Source organism: Anabrus simplex, chromosome 4 (assembly GCF_040414725.1).
Source record: "Anabrus simplex isolate iqAnaSimp1 chromosome 4, ASM4041472v1, whole genome shotgun sequence".
Lineage (NCBI taxonomy): Eukaryota > Metazoa > Arthropoda > Insecta > Orthoptera > Tettigoniidae > Anabrus > Anabrus simplex.
This window is the reverse complement of record NC_090268.1, coordinates 234,451,745-234,469,955: the sequence shown is the minus strand read 5'-3', so window position 1 is coordinate 234,469,955 and position 18,211 is coordinate 234,451,745. Positions and strand designations below refer to the sequence as shown.

The following is an 18,211-nucleotide window of genomic DNA, read 5'->3' as shown; positions in this document are numbered from 1 at the left end:
CTCGAACGATCTTAGAGTAAAGCTAGAATTACAAGCAGACCACTTGCAAATAAGCACACGGACTGAGTTAGCTGCGCGGTCAGGATCGTGTAGCTGTAAACTTGCTTTCGGGAAGTAATGGATTCTAATCCTACCTTTGGCAGTCGTTCTTTCCCACCTGGTGTACCTTAATTAAGACCACGGCCACGCTTCCTTGTCAGACTTAACCCTTTGCCCAACCTATGTTAGAAAGCTAGCACCGAGCAAGTTGGCTGCGTGGTAGGCGGCGCGTAGCTACGAGCTTGCATTCGGAAGATGGTGGGTTCGAATCCCATCGCCGGCAGCCCTGAAAATGGTTTTCCTTGGTTTCCCATTTTCACACCAGGCAAGTTCTGGGGCTGTACCTTTATTAAAGTCACGATCGCTACCTTCTCAATCCTATCACTTTCCCGTCCTTGCGTCGCCGAAAACCCTCAATGTGTTGTTGCGTCGTTAAAACACTATTTAAAAAAAAGAAAGCCAGGAAAACACAATCATGTCTACTCCGTCTCTGGGCAAGTATCCTCCACCTGTATACTGTAGTGTAGTTGATCATACTCGCCTCCTATGCTCAGGTTATGTCTGACATGACGAACAAACTCGTCGTGAGTTGTGGTTGAACATATGTTTTGCTAGTGGGTTAATGTCGCACTGACACACTGAACATTTTCAACAACACAAGCACGAGGAAACACTAGGAATGAAAAGGTAGTGACCGTGCCCTTAATTAAGATACAGCCCCAAGAAAAGTCACAGAAAACAATCTTTAGGACTGCCGACGGTTGGATTCAAACTCACCATCTCCCAAATGCAAGACTACATCTACGCGACCCGAAACGCGTCGCCAACTCATTCGGTAAGTAGAATATATATTTTTTATTTTATATGTTGATTTGTGGTTTAAATAAAACATTGCATTTGATGAAGGTATATGACGGGGAACTGAACTGTCGCCGCGTTGATGAGATACCGGCTTCCCCCTTATCCGTATGAACGCTCAAAGAAAATGGTGATGAACGGAATGGGCTGCAAAGGACGATATTATGCCGCACTTCAAGCTAGTTGCTAGTACCCTTAGAAAGCATGGTTGGACAGCATCATACTCGCCAGACACTACATCACGTCACTCATACGCATGAGACTCGATCAATCAATCAATCAATCAATCAATCAATCAATCAATCAATCAATCAATCAATCAATCAATCAATACTGACGCCACTGAAACTTATTCGTCTACTAATGTCATTCCACGCCATCTCTCCGCTGACAGCACGGAACATACCACATAGTCGAGCAGCTCGTCTCCCAATTCTTCCCAGCCCAAACTTTGCAACATTTTTGTAACGCTACTCTTTTGTCGGAAATCACCCAGAACAAATTGAGCTGATTTTCTTTGGATTTTTTCCAGTTCTTGAATCAAGTAATCCTGATGAGGGTCCCATACAATGGAACAATACCCTAGTTTGGGTCTTACCAGAGACTTATATGCCCTCTCCTTTACATCCTTACTACAACCCTTAAATACCCTCATAACCATGTGCAGAGACCTGTACCCTTTATTTACAATCCCATTTATGTGATAACCCCAATGAAGATCTTTCCTTATATTAACACCTAGATACTTACAATGATCCCCAAAAGGAACTTTCACCCCCATCAACTCAGCAATTAAAACTGAGAGGACTTTTCCTATTTGTGAAACTCACAATCTGACTTTTAACCCCGTTTATCAACATACCATCACCTGCTGTCCATCTCACAATATTATCGAGGTCACGTTGCAGTTACTCACAATCTTGTAACTTATGTATTACTCTATACAGAGTAACATCATCCGCAAAAAGCCTTACCTCTGATTCCACTTCTTTACTCATATCATTTATATATTTTGTATGTAAGAAAACATAAAGGTCCAATAATACTGCCTTGTGGAATTCCCCCCTTAATTATTACAGGGTCAGATAAAGCTTCGCCTCCTCTAATTCTCTGAGATCTATTTTCTAGAAATATATCAACCCATTCAGTCACTATTTTGTCTAATCCAATTGCACTCATTTTTGCCAGTAGCCTCCCTCTATCAAATTCTTTAGACAGGTCAATCGCGATACAGTCCATTTGACCTCCTGAATCCAAGATATCCGTTATATCTTGCTGGAATCCTACAAGTTGAGCTTCAGTGAAATAACCTTTCCTAAAACCGAACTGCCTTCTATCGCAGTCACGGATATTATGGCGACCATCTCTGCCGTATTAAAGTGTTGGACTTTCTCACGTGTGAGTGCGACGCTCCGTGTGTCGCAGATTTGAAACACGTTGTATTTGTTTGTTCAAAGTATAGTGCAACACGGTCAGTGCCGACTGTCTCAGGTGATACTTTCCGTCTGCCATTTCTGTAATTTCTTCAGGCCGTTTGCCATATGTACTATATATAGGTATACATTGCTGTGTGGCTTGTAAATGTTTAATGATTTGCTGGTTATATGGCTGATGGGGATAAAAGCCAAATAAAATTTCAAAAAGGTAAACCAGCAATCGCTCACCTATCATTATTTCAACTTATGAAGATTAAATAATAATAATAATAATAATAATAATAATAATAATAATAATAATAATAATAATAATAATAATAATAATAATAATAATATCGGCGTGCAGTAGACAGAAACGTACTAGCCTGTCTTCAATATAAAGTACTCTTGTATGTTAGAAGCGAGATAACGATCCTAACTCGTTCCGCGAAGAGAGGATAAGTCCGTATTTTGCAGAGAACTCAAATAAATATAGCTAGGACGAACTTCCGGGATGGGAGCCAGCACATTATTTTTAAGTGTGATGAGAACCAGAGCAAGCAGCTGTCCACCAATCTGAGAGTCAGAGAACGTCGTTCCTGTCGACTGACCACATAAGATGACACGAATTAATAGACTAATTCAGTATTAAATCCTCTACTGTGTCCGGCTCCTCGACTGAATGCTCATTGTCGTGACCTTTGTTTCAGAGAGTTCCCTGTTCGATTCTTGTCCGGATCGGGAACTGTAACACTTTTGTTTACAAGTTGCTTTACGTCTCACCCACACAGAGAGGTGTTAAGGTGATGATGGGGTAGGAAAGGGCTAGAAGTGAGAAGGAAACGGCCGTGTCCTTAATTAAGGATGTGAAAGTGGGAAACCAAGGAAAACCATCTTTAGGGTTGCCGACAGTGGGGGTCGAACCCACTACCTCCCGAACGCAAGCTCACAACTGCGCGCCCTTAACCGCACGCCGTACTCACTCGGTTCTTGTTAATTCCTCTGACTCGGAGACTATATACACACAATACACCACAGTACCAACCAGCATAGGAACAAGCTTATAGATGCGTCAGGAAGGGCAGCCGGTCGTAAAACCGAATCAAGTTGTCATGTGCTACACAGCTCGCACCACCAGTGTGTGAGCAGAGCGGTGGAATAAGAAACCATTTAGTGCTGCTGTCTGTTCATTATAGAGCAGAACGCTTGTAAATACAATAACGTTTTTACGTTGCGGCTTCCACGGTGTCTGGTCGTTCAATGATCAGCGCACAGTTCGGGGATTTTAGACGTCTGAAGTGAAGGCTGAGTGCTTGTGTTCGTAAAACTAGGCACATCTACAAGTGTGACACAGATCGCAACCACAACCCCATTATGTCGAGGAAAAGCGGCGAAGAAAGTGAAGTAAACGACTGATGTTTCTGCGGTCTGTTGAACTACAATCACTGTGCGTTCTTCGTCCTGATTGGACCATGCCGTAGTTCCTAAACATGTGGAAAGTAATCGGTTGGGTGGATAATACACTCCAAAGTCCCTATGAACTATGTCCTACGGCTGTCGACAAGGAGGTTCGAATCGACTAGAACACTCCCATTTCATAGTTCCAGATCGCCAAGAACTGGGGACGAGCAAGCATTCGCTTGTGTTCTCGATCTTCCTGTATGGATGCGAAACTTGGACCATAAAAACTAAAGACAGAAACCGAATCAACGCATTTGAAGTGTGGTGTTGGAGAAGGATGTTGCGAATACCGTGGACAGCCAGGCGAACAAATGATTCTGTCATCCGGGAAATTGGAATACAACAAAGTCTATGCCAAGTTGTGTACCAGAGAATCCTGCAATTCTTGGTCACATTATGAGAAGAGAGGATGACAACCGGGAAAAATTAATTGTCCAGGGAAAAGTTTCCGGCACAAGGACACGAGGACGCGTCGCAAAAAGATGGGGTGATCAAGTAAGAGAGATCATGGACTTACCATGGAGAGTTACTGTCCGAAAAACGCAAGTACGTACAGAATGGTATCAGCTTATGAAAGAAACAACAAAGTCCTTGGGTCACGATACTCAGTCATGAGTAGAACGAATGGAGAGAGAGACAATACAAGTTATTTGATACATGCATAATTTTGTTACAATTAATTTATCTCTTACTACCTTAAATATTACAATTACGCCTACTCACTAATTACACCAAATCTCTAAATTGTAGTTTATAAGATTTTTATTTTTTTATTTTGTCCTAGACCTTAACATAGTCTAGGTCTCGGACAACATGTATCTTACCCCTATTAATTCGTGTTAGTACAAGTAGTATTTATTTGTGTCACTAGTCTGAACAGAGTTATCCTTAGCTTACAGTAGACATTATGAATGAATGAATCGATTAATCAATGAATCAATGGATGACAAAATGGATGATTTGCCTGATTGGGTTATATTAGTACACTGCATGAATAAGTGCATGATGAATGAATGATTCAGTGAATGAATGAATAAGTGATTGAATGTGTTGAATGCTCTCAGGCTACATCTACGGAACTCCAGCAGGTATGATGAGAACACTCCATGAGGATGAACGCATGGCAGAATGAATGACGAATTAATGAATGAATGTTTAATGAATGATTGCATCAACGAGCGATCTGTATTTATGCATGAATGAAGAGAGGTCTCTCTCCCAGCCACGAATAATCAACAGTTGGGGAAAGAGCTTTTATTATTAAATGAGTGCATGAATGAATGAGTGACTGGCTGAATGAATGAACTGCCTGATTGTCGAACCAAACCAAATACCTTCCGAAAGCAGGCGCAAAGCTTCACGAAACGTACCTCGTAGCCAAGTCGCTCGATCACCTTAAAAGTTTCTTTTTGTTGCATTTACCTCTCAATGCAACTCCAGTTGAATATCTGGGATGGAGCTGGGATAGTAATGATCACGACCTTTTCCAATACAATGCTTGCCCAAATAATTGCATATTCACGGACCAGTACAGACACTTCAGATATAGTAAGTGTACAGGCCTGATTACCAAGATATCCGACGTCTCTTACATGGAATAACAATTTAAAATGAATACTTCCATTGTTATCAAAATAACATTATTGGTTCTTGAAACCGACATTCAACCTATTTCGATTACAATGCGGTCGTAAAAATTAAATATTCATTATTGGTTTTACATTCCACTATTATTACGGTTTTCGGAGACGCCAAAGTGCCAGAATTCTGTTCGGTATGCGTTCTCTTTGCGCGGAGGTAAATTTACCAACACGAGGCTATCATATGTGGGTACCCTCACATAACACGGAACTGATCTGGGATTCAACCCGCTAACTAGTGCTTAGAAAGTCAACGTGTTACTGTCTGAACCACTCAACCTGGCCTGTTGTTATCACTCAAAAGACAGGAGTGTGGTCAGCAGAGCATCATCAATAGACATTCACTACAATACCTTAGTATTTGGCTGGTGTATGTCGTCTCAGAAATATACATTTGCTGCTAAAGCTTAACACTATTTTCACATGTTCATTTTTCGATTGTATAATTGAGGATGTCTTTTGGATCTATCAGTTGATGTTTATAAATTTATAATGTTTCTAAAATGATGTAGCCTATGTAGCTGCTACTACGATTGTCAGATATTACTGTACATTAACTCGTCAAAGAATGGCACAGCAGGTGCACATTATTTTAAAACGGATGAGGTTTTTATCACTGCGATAATCGTATTCTATTTTTCTTCTTTCATTGTTCCTTTGTTATGATTCTTCCATTTTCCATGCGATGTAGAACTTATCGCTCAATAAGGATGCAGTATATACGTGGAGTATTAAGCCCGAAGGCTTGTTTGAATACTCAACAGCTCCGCCAGCAGCTGTCATAGGTGGCCTAGGCGTCAATGAAGAGTGAAAATAATAAGGAGAAATCGCACTGTGCGCTTCTGGTTGCCTACAAACAAGGTGTCAATATCCCTTAGATTCTGTTAGCGACAAATAAAAAGTGTGAAACAGATATTGTTTTCTAGTAGCTAAGTTCGTCACTGAAGCTCATAGCACCTGTTTTAGAATAATATTTACGAAAGAACTAGGGCTGGTAAGGAAGTGACCATGGCCTCATTAAGGTACAGATCTTAGTATTTGGTTGGTGCAAAACTGAAAGAAGGAAAACCTTGGAAAACCATCTTCGGGATTGCCGAGGGTGAGGTTCGAACCAACTATCTCCCGAATACAAGTCTACAGCTACGCGGTCCATATGGTGCAGGTAAGTCGATCGGTGAAAGAAAAAGACTCTAGGTCGGTCAAGCTGTTTGTAAACACCAGATGCCTCGAACAATTGCTGATGAAAACAAGGTGTCAGCAGGTTTCAAACACGCAAAACTGAAGAAATATCCCATTAATAAAACCACCCTCCAGCTTATTTTCTCTTTCCTTTCGTGTATTGGCTAATTTTCGTCGGTTTGCAATTAAATAATTCACAGATATTTACAAAACGCTTACGTAGAACCAGCTTCATCCCAAGTGGAAATAAGAGGATTTATACATCTACAGTTTGAAGGGCCTGCTTGGTATGTTTAGGTTTTGATTTTTATTAAATTCTTAAAAATGGCCGGATCTGCAGACAGGAAACAGTAATCCTCAGCCATATCTGAGACCTCTGTAAGCACCCTCTAGATGAGGGTAAAGTAAGATACTCTTCCTGTTGCCAGGTAATTTTTCAGTAGAAAATTCCACTTCAGACTCTTTGGCCGTCTGTGTAGAAAGACAACAGCTAAGAAAAGTCAGCTCTAGAAACAGCTGTACTGTCTTCTCGTACAGTGAGTGCGTTTGAAACACATCCATGTTTTCATGCAGACCTCGTCCGTGACTGTGAAATAATAACCACTGTTACAAGTTTATTAAATTATTCACTCTATTGTGCGTTTCAGAGACTTAGCTCCATCGTCTTTCTTTCCTGTTTTCTTTCATAATGCGTTTACCGTCGAGGGTCGGTTTACCGTCGATCTCAGCGAGGGATCCCACCTCTACCGCCTCAAGGGCAGTGTCCTGGAGCGTGAGACTTTGGGTTGGTGATACAACTGAGGAGAAGAATCAGTACCTCGCCCGTGTCCTCACCTGCTATGCTGAACAGGGGCCTTGTAGGGGGGATGGGAAGATTGGAAGGGATAGGCAAAGAAAAGGAAGGAAGCGGCCGTGGTCTTAAGTTAAATACCATCCCGGTATTTGCCTGGAGAAGAAGTGGGAAACCATGGAAAACCACTTCGAGGATGGCCGAAATGCGAATCTAATCTCCTCGACTCAGTTGACCTCTCGAGGTTGAGTGGACCCCGTTCCAGTCCTCGTACCACTTTTTCAAATTTCGTGGTGGAACCGGTAATCGAACCCGGACCTCCAGATGTGGCAGCTAATCACGCTAACCACTACACCACAGAGGCGGACAGCTCCATCGTCAGGTGGTAAAATGGTGGCATGTATTCCTACACAAAATTGTTTTCAGAGAATATTATACTATTAGATTCTACCACACTCGGTCCAACTCGTTGGCTGAATTGTCAGCGTACTGGCCTTTGGTTAATAGGGTCCCGAGTTCGATTCCCGGCCGGGTCTGGGGTTTTAATCGCTTCTGATTAATACTTTTGGCTCTGGGACTGGGTGTTTGTATCCGTCCCAACACTCTCCTCTTCATATTCGTACAACACACAACACTACCAACCACCACAGAAACACGCAATAGTGATTACATTCCTCCATATAGGGTTAGCGTCAGGAATGGCAACCGGCCGTAAAACAGGGACAAATTCACGTGTGCGACGCAGTTTGCACCCGCGACCCCACAGGTGTGGGAAAAGCGGTAGGAAAAGAAGATTCTACCACACTCGGTCAATACAGCACATAAATTCAAAAAAACTGGTACATATAAAATCACCAGTAAAAACTGTGAATGATTTTACATAGGGTAAACGAAAAGATGATTTAACATTACATTTCAAGAACACCTGACGGCACTTCTACCATACAGACATTTCTCGCCATTGTACACACTCATCCAAACAGGATAAAAATGAACATTTTAGGAAGAACTAGACATTTACAGTATAGACATCCACTAATAGATAGATCCCCAACATACACTCAACGTTAAAACTGAAAATGTATATTTAAAAATAATCTTAAGCTTTAGAAGCAACTATGTACTTCTGAGTCGACACGCCCCTCTAACTGACCCAACACGGAAGTAATAAATTAATAATGTTCACTCAATCGCACAAAAATTGGCCATCGCAGAAAATAACTTTCTTCCAAATTCATCTTGTTTCATTTGAACATATTGTGCACGTGGTAGAATTCCAAGTATCATAACTCAATTTATGTTGCGAACAATAACTGTGCCATATGACATGTTTTCAGAAGTACAAAGTCTTGTCAAACCTAAGTCAACTAAACCATTTTTCAGAAAAGTTCTAACTTAAATTCGGTACACACAAGTAGTTACATCTACTGACGAGGAATAATTTTCGTTTTATCGAAACCGATCACTGTCAACATGTATTTGCGTTCAGTGTATTAACCTGTATGTAACATGATGCTGTGTTTGTCAAACCAATATCAGAGTATTAGCTACTTTTTGTACAAGAGGATTACCGTACTTTTTTGTTTTGCTTTATGATTGCAAATAGCCCTCTTCAGTGATGTCTCCGCCATTTATGACATCCGTTGTTAAAATCGTGGGGATTCTACCAGTCATCAGACTGAAGCCTTAACCAACCAACCAACCAACCAACCAACCAACCAACCAACCAACCAACCAACCAAAACAAACAAGCAAACAAACAAACAAACACAATCTTCTTCTTTTTCTACCGCTTCTTCCAACACCTGTGGGGCCACGAGTGCGAACTGCGTCACACATATGAGGATTCGTCCCTATTTTACGGCCGGATGCCCTTCCTGACGCCAACCCTATATGGAGGGATGTAATCACTGCTGCGTGTTTTTGTGGTGCTTGGTAGTGTGGTATGTTGTCTCAATATGATGAGGAGAGTGTTGGGACGGACACATATATCCAGTCCCCGAGCCGGAAGATTTAATCAGAAGGGATTAAAATCCCCGACCCGGCCGGGAATAGAACCCGGGATCATCTGAACCGAAGGTCTCAACGCTGACCAATCAGCCAACGAGTCGGACAAACAAACACAATATTCAAGTCAAATATATACATACATACACACACACAAAGTGTATTGTCACCGCTTATTCATACCTAACCTACACTCAGAAAAAAAAATAACCAGTACAGTACTGGCTGTGTGATATGCCAAGGAGTGAATCGCTCGCAAGCCCTCAAGGCTACATTCTGTGGATCAGCGGTAGAGTGTCGGCCTCCGGATCCCAAGATAGCGGGTTCAAACCCGGCAGAGGTAGTCGGGTTTTTGAAGGGGCGGAAAAAAGTCCATTCGACACTCCATGTCGTACGATGTCGGCATGTAAAAGATCTCTGGTGACACATTTGGTGTTTACCCGACAAAATTAATTAAATCTCAGCCATAGACGCCCAAGAGAGTTTCGGTTTACTCGGTCTGCCATCTAGTGGGGGCCTAGAGTAAAACGGAACGTCGAAATTGACGAGCAGACAGCCAGATGGCGTCAAATTGAAATGTCTGCACACGGTAGCTGAGGCCATACGATTATTATTATTATTATTATTATTATTATTATTATTATTATTATTATTAATGTTCAATTATCCAAAAATGTACTGAGGTAGTTTTTAAACTACTTTTCGGTTGAAGTACAGTATGCAATCTGTTCGTTAAAACAAGTACTAATTGAGAATGTGAAACAATTCCAGTTGGTCTAAAACTATTCATAATAAACAATAGAATAATAGTTGCAAAATCAAACAAGGGCTCAACAAATACAGAACCACGTGCTTTGTCCGACCGAAAGGACAACTTCTTCATTATGTATATAATAACGTTTAAATGACATATCTTATGTCTTGACTTTTCATACAAGACAGTGTTAACTGACTGGAAGTTCTTTAACATTCACCCGGTTAAAACTTTTATACTTTCTTGGAGAAGTCATAACGCTTCTCCTTTCTGTGTCCGTGGAACTATAACATCTGGCTATCAAGATGAAGCCTCCGCGTACCCCACGTTACGTTGTAACTTATAATCAATCGGCTAAATCCTTTAACCAGCAGGTGGCTTGCAACCTGTGGGATTCAACACAGCGTGTGAATGCGGTGACATACAGAATTCCCTTCAGCTGACGAAGAGAAGCCTGCACTATTCAAGATCTATCCGATGCCTTCGCGACTCCAAGATTTTGGATGAATATGGCTTTGTCTTGGACACGGAAAGTATGTTTACCTTTCCCTTTAAATATACAAACACTAGCACCACTATCGTGCTTCATGAACCAGATAAGGCAGTAAGAGTCAGAATATATTAAAACTTTAACAACATTCAAGGGACGAAGATTTTCTTAAATCCCCTTATTTTCTAACAAGTGGTGCTAGATGTTAGGATGTCAAACTCATGCCATCATGTAAGTGATATTCACTTCCTGATACGAACAAGTGACCCGGCTGAGGTCGTGTCCGGGAGAAAGTAGGATGTATGGTCATCCCAGACAAATGTATACTAAAAAGTAATACACGAAATATTTCATTTCTAAGGACCATATCCGGAGATGAGATAAACAAGTTTTGATGCTGATTCTTCCACACAAGTGTTTGGTTAGTTTTTGTGTCATGAGTATACATGAAGTTCCTTGAAGTTCCACGAGTACAAGCACTATCGAAAATAAACGCCACATTGTCATACAGATTTCTTGGTTTGTTAAAAGCTAAATGTTTATCTATATTCTGCCAATAAAAGAATGCACTTCTTCAGAACGAGTTCGAAAGCAACATTTCCGCAATTAGTTTCAGTTTTAAATTAAGCACTGGGTAATTGTTATCTCATTATTCATCAATACTGACATTTCTTTCACTATTTCACTTTTCGTCATTACAATATCTATCTTCCTTTCGATACCAAGAATATTTCATTTGAGAACCTGTTTCCTTAAGCAACTATTTGTTACCAGTAAAATATTTATGACTGGGCGAGTTGGCCATGCGGTTAGAGGCGCGCGGCTGTGAGCTTGCATCCGGGAGATAGTAGGTTCGAATCTGACTGTCGGCAGCCCTGAAGATGGTTTTCCGTGGTTTCCCATTTTCACACCAGGCAAATGCTGGGGCTGTACCTTAATTAAATAATGTTATTCGTTTTACGTCCCTCTAACTACTCTTTTACTGTTTTCGGAGACGCCGAGGTGCCGGAATTTAGTCCCGCAGGAGTTCTTTTACGTTCCAGTAAATCTACCGACACGAGGCTGACGTATTTGAGCACCTTCAATTACCACCGGACTGAGCCAGGATCGAACCTGCGAAGTTGGGGTCAGAAGGCCAGCGCCTTAACCGTCTGAGCCACTCAGCCCGGCGGTACCTTAATTAAGGCCACGGCCGCTTCCTTCCAACTCCTAGGCCTTTCCTATCCCATCGCCGCCATAAGACCTATCTGTGTCGGTGCGACGTAAAACCACTAGCAAAAAAAAAAATGATGAAGTTCCGAACAGTTTGAATGTTTTAAATTGTATTGGACACTTATTAGTTATTTTACTGTCTCTACTTAAAACTGTTTCCTTTTTTTATCCACTATAAATAAACTACAGAAATCAATCTTTCGGCATCTACAGTGACCGTGACTGAATGCTCTTTGCTGTGGCTAGTTGATGTTGGGTAGATGGCGAGAGGCAACGCCGACGACTTAATAAAAAAATTTGCTCCTAATCCCAAGGAAGAGGACATTACAGGAATGGCCATAAAACCACTTGTAGGTTCATATTACCCAATAAAAGAGACCATGTCCGGGAAAAAGAGGACGTATGATCACCGCAGGCAAATGTAACTTATACTAAAAAGTAAGACAAGAAATATTTAATTTCAAAAGATCATACGCTGATTCTTCCGTACAGGAGTCTGGTTAGCTTTAGTGTCAGAATACACTTGAAGTCCATAAACTAAAGCATATCTACCGGTTAACTGCATAGCAAGTGTCGGTAAGAGGTAAATATACGGAAGAGAGTTCAACAGAGAGGTGCGCATTACCGTAACGCGCAGGACACGTGACTGCCGCGCGCATTAAGTTACACACACCGCCACAGCGTGAATGTGTTACGACTAGAATTTCCAAAAAGACTTACCTACAATTTCTTCTCTAACTGTGTCCTCCCCCTTCCAAAAAAATAACAGACTACCAGTGATATCGTATATCTCCCTCAGGAAGCACCTGCTTGCCTGCATCGTAGAGTGCGCCAGGGCACATGGATCGTGGACAAGTCTTGAATTTCACTATCTGGCGAACATCTGCATAACTAGATCAACAGCTAAGTGTTTGTGGTTTTAATCCCGGTCCATGCGCTGTGATTTTTCGCTACTGAAAGTCACGATGCAGTAATTGGAATTCCCCGAGAAAGAACAGATCTCGAGTAGCGTAAATCTATGTAGTTCGAACCTTAGAAAAGCCAACTTTCGGCATGTAAACTAAGTGATATTCTTCTACACGCATTGATTCGGATTCGAGACAGTTCTTGACATTAATTCGCATAGAAGCCTCACTAGTTCTGAAATATTAACTATTTATCGACACACATCCTTTCAGAGAAAGCACTGATTGCTGAACAGCATTTAGTGAAAAAATGGAAGTTCCACTTAAGTTCCACTTAAGCAATGGCTACGGGTCCCTATCCACATAACCGGGAGGCAAATGGTCTTGAATTTCACTATCTGGCGTATTTACTGCATAACTATATCAACAGCTAAGTGGTTGTGGTCCTAATCCAGGTTCATACGCTGTGATTTTTCGCTACTGAAAGTCACGATGCAGTAATTGGGATTCCCCGAGAAAGAACAGATTTAGAGTAGCGTAAATCTGCCACCAAGCTAGCTCAACACTATTGGTCACTTTAGAAATGGTTTCCGTGGTTTCCCCACTTCAGTTGCAGCCAGCCTCTTTGATGACACTTTTCTACACATTATACCCAATTTGCTTTCCCATTTCATTATAAAGCAGAGACATTACTCCAGTAGAAATTATCGGAATTGTTTCAAACACACTGTAAACATATCACGATATCCCTCGAAGTGATAGTCCATTTCAGCTCCAGGATAATGGCATCAAAGAGACTTTCAACATGTCTAGAATCACATCTTTGCCAGAATGCTCCCATATAAAATATACGGACTCTATATTCACACAAATAATATCAGATAAGTTGTACTCAATATATAACCACACGTATTGATGACCACAGTTTCATAAACGGAGCACTAACAACTTGACCACACGATAAGCACTAATGTATGATCTCCATAACGTAATTATCACATAGCAATATGATCAACAAAAAACTGATATTGATGCCATCGGATATAGCAGAGGGTATCCCCTGGAATTGAGGCAAGCCGCAGCACACATCTCACTTGTCAATCAAGGATAAGAGGTACTCACATTCATGTCGGCGGCTCGTCAGGTACATCCCCAGCGAGGTGCACTGATCAGACCGACACTCGGCGTTCTACTGAACGCCTCTCGCACCCTGCCCTGCCCTGCCCTCTCAGTTGCTAATTTTGGTGTTTCAGTGCCCGCTGTTTTGAAAAGTAGCCAAGTTTTGTGTCTTGTGCTATCCAACGTGAGCATTCCACGGAACGAGGCTTAAATTAAACTGGGCTCGGAGCGCTGGTGTCGCCGTCTGCCGCTACAACTGGCTCTGACAACTTGATTATTGTAAGATAGACCGATAACTACATACATACGCCATCGCTGACCTCAGTGGTGTAGTCGGTCAGTCGTTATCCTTCTGTTCCTAAGATACTGAGTTCGATTCTAGTAGAGGTAGGTAGCGCCGGGCTGAGTGGCTCAGTCGGTAGAGCACTGGCCTTCTGAGCTTGATCTTCGCTCAGTCCGACGGTATTTGAAGGTGCTCAAATACCTCCGCCTCATATCATAGAATTTCCAGCACGTAAACCAGCTCCTGAGGGAGAAAATTCCGGCACCTTAGCCTAACCATCTTTCATTTTTAGATGTTATGCCTTGTCGATACAACCACTCTTATCTATCTTCTCGTTTCATCTTCCTGTTCTGCCACTGCCGTCCTCCTGGTAGCCTACGCTTTCCCCTTCAAAAGTGTGAATATATAATAATGTTATTGGCTTTATGTCCCACTAACTACTTTTCGGAGACGCTGAGGTACCGAAATTTAGCCCCGCAGGAGTTCTTCTACGTGCCAGTAAATCTACTGACACAAGACTGACATATTTGAACACCTCCAAATACCACCGGACTGAGCCAAAATCGAACCTGCCAGTTTGGGCCTCAACCGTCTGAGCCACTCAGCCGTGCTCAAAGGTGTGTTAGTCATGAAGATGTTCTATCTAATTTTTCCAAGATGCTATTCCTTTTAACAATGTTCCGCTCTCCTTTACATCCTTTCATACTTCTCAAATGGTTTTCTTTCAGTCCTGCTCGTTCTTATAATTTTGCGCCATATCCACAATTCTGCTGCTTCAAGGCGAATCTTCGCCCATATTATTATTATTATTATTATTATTATTATTATTATTATTATTATTATTATTATTATTATTCCTGGATTTTGTCTCATTTTCTTAGGGTCCACATGACATGCGAATTTGGCCAAGTTTTACGGCCGGATGTCCTCTCTGACGCCAACCCTATGTAGAGGGATATGTTCTCTACTGCGTGATTCTGTGGTGTGTTTTATACCGATGATTTATTTATTTATTTATTTATTTATTTATTTATTTATTTATTTATTTATTTATTTATTTATTTATTTATTTCTTTATTTCGACTTCCCCAACCGGAGAATACCCTTGAGGACAAACTATACAGTAAAACAAGGGAAATTTTAAAGTAATTGTGAGGATTTGATTGTACAATGACTGATTAGTATCTGTAGACGTAGGCCTATATGATTTCATTGTCAAATACGAGAGACTTGGATTGAATATTTCAGGGTAGGCTCTGCAACATACGACAGAGTTTCCCAAACTTATTTTCTCTGAGGACCCCTGAACATATCACATGCATGACCAAGGACCCCTTAGCAACAGAACATAGTACTGCATTCAGTAAACAAAAACCAGAATTTTGTAATGATACCATGTTTGATTTTATTCGTATAATTTAGGACTAATATTTACTTTCTTAAGTTTAATTTCCCTTCATTTACATACAGATATTTTATAAATGCACAAAAATTATGAAACAATGTAACACTTTGCTAATAATTACAAAAGTCTGGATCTGAAAACTTACTTTTAAAAAATCACTTGTTGCGGTTGTTTGATCAATGGGACGGATTGTGCTGTTTTCGAAAGACCAAGCGCTTCACAAGCGTAGTCACTTGAAATGAAGATCAGCCTCTACGTTAGCTCTGGTTTGCACTGCCTTTTCATTTGTGTGAGAAGAGAAAAGGCACACTCACACACGTATGTTGTCACGAAATACAGCATGTTGTTTGGCATATCAGCGGGAAATTGTAAGATTTCTTTCAATGTGCATCTGACCATTTTACCTAATTTTTCGTACAACTCCGTGGCTAAATGGCTGGTCCAAGGGATTCTGGGATCGATTCCCGGTCGGGTTGGAGATTTAAACCTTAATCGGTTGATTTCTCTGGCTCGGGGCTGGGTGTATGAACTGTCTTGAAATTAGAATTCACCACAGGTAGGACCCCGTCCTCACAGACGGGCAGGTCGCCTACAGGCGTCAGTTCGAATTACCTGCCCCAAACCTCACTGGAGGCCATACGCCATTATTATTATTATTATTATTATTATTATTATTATTATTATTATTATTATTATTATTATTATTATTATTATTATTATTATTATCTATCATTTGCTATACTCTCTCCATGAGTGTATTCATCAGATCCTCGGGATGAGTTTCTTTCAAGAACTGCTTAACGCAGAAGTTGCAGAGCAATACAGCGTCCCAAGTGGATGTTTTATGCGTGAGCCATGACCAAGACGACAGAAATACTTAACGGCCGGCTGCCAAATACTGTTGGATACCCCTGCGTTGAGTAATCTCTTGCTATTCACAAGATCCTGACATTAAATCAGACACAGTAGAACTCACAGGAAGCCTGCACATGCAAGGGTTTCTGACGGATGCATTATTATTGCCGATTGTTTGTTTTTTCTTTATCTGTCCATTACACAGTATTAGTTCGTACAAAGTATACTTTGTCTTTTAGGCAACCTCAAAATTGAGGAAGTGTTACTGTGTACAGTATAAATATATTTTCAGTTTCGCGAGTAAGTTCAGGGACACACTGCGATTTGAACATATGCGAACCTGTCCTTGTATTATTAGATGGCATAACGATGTTTTAAACTGTTAATTAACATTCAGAATTTATTTTAAAAATTGACGCAAACTAGACGTTCCTACGACGATGGTTACTCTTTTTTTGAAAATTACATAATTTTTAAGTCAACAAAAAAATTCTGATCTCTTGATAGTAAATTCAAAATAACTGAGTAACTAAATGTGATATATTTTGATTTATTGCTGGAATGTTTCTAACGTATTATGTTTTGAATTAATAGGGATGAAATGTCGTTGAATTTTTTTTTCATAAACGTCCAGATGTTTTCTAAGTTTTTCTTTTTCTAGAAAATCATGGCCTAAGTTGTTTGATATAACTTCCAAATGGAAGCAACTAGCACGTCACGGTTTGCGAAGCAGCGTTCTTTGTGATCCGCTCTGTAGGTGAGACAGGTCCCGCGTGCGCTGGTCTAGAAACGCCAGAACTCAGAAAGTGCTCGGACGTTTACGAAATAATGTCTCAAAGGATATTTAATCCTTGCTAGTTTAAATTTAATATGTTATCAACAATCCAGCAATAAACCAAAATTGCATCACACTTATTTACTCAGTTATTTTGCATTAGCCTATATTGTCAAAAAGGTCAGAATTTTTCGTTTGCTACAATTTTGTAGAAACAGTAACCATGTTTGTAGAAACACATAGTTTGCGCCAAAAACTATTCGTTCCCTACGATAATTATCAGTTGAAAACATTGTCATGCCATCTAGTAATATAGACAAGGTCGCGTATGATGAAATCGTAGTGTTGTAACCTTTTTGATGATACTGATAAATAAAATCATGAATAAAATATTGCTCAAAAACTTCATAGAATACTTGAAATAAATTAATAAAATATTTAATCGAAATGTCCGTAGTATGGGCGTCAGATTTCACCAGAATGGATCCCTCGAATTTTAATAGAGCATGATAAACTTTATATCAAAGGGCGTGTACATAATGCTGCGTACTGGTACATCTGCTGCAGGCCTTACCTAACCTCCTGAAAACGACTAAATACGTAGGAATTGCACCTAGGTTCATCAATAACTCCACTGATTCTAAAATAGCTAACTATATTCTTAACAACATCCATGCATGAGCACCTCATCAACACACAAAATTATACATATAATACACACATAAAATATTGCTGGAAGACTCCATATTTACAACAACAACAATGAAAAACAGTGGGAAAACGAAAGCGAGAACTAAACTACCATTTGTAGATAGTTCGATGAACAATGTACATGTACGAAGATAAATACCCTTCACTGTCTCTATATCAATTCAACTTACCGATTCTCATAATCGGCAGTTTTCACATCCCACAGATACTGTACCTTGTAATACTGTGTTCACATATTTTAACACTTGTTGTAAAGATATATACACACGTCTGTCGATCCTCAACATAAATTATGGAAAGTCTGAGATAGCTT

At 40.5% G+C, this 18,211-nt stretch overlaps 1 protein-coding gene across 6 annotated transcripts in view; it reads right to left on the bottom strand.

Annotated features, from left to right (window-relative positions):
• The window catches only part of LUBEL (Linear Ubiquitin E3 ligase), a 371,419-nt gene extending 357,448 nt beyond the window's left edge, over positions 1-13,971 (bottom strand). For all 6 annotated transcript variants that reach the window (XM_067145436.2, XM_067145435.2, XM_067145441.2 and 3 more), the window contains exon 1: positions 13,873-13,971. In XM_067145436.2, the coding sequence (XP_067001537.2) occupies positions 13,873-13,878 (6 nt within the window). In that variant the 5' untranslated portion in view covers positions 13,879-13,971. The remainder of the gene's footprint in view (positions 1-13,872) is intronic.
• Between the last annotated feature and the right edge of the window lie 4,240 nt (positions 13,972-18,211).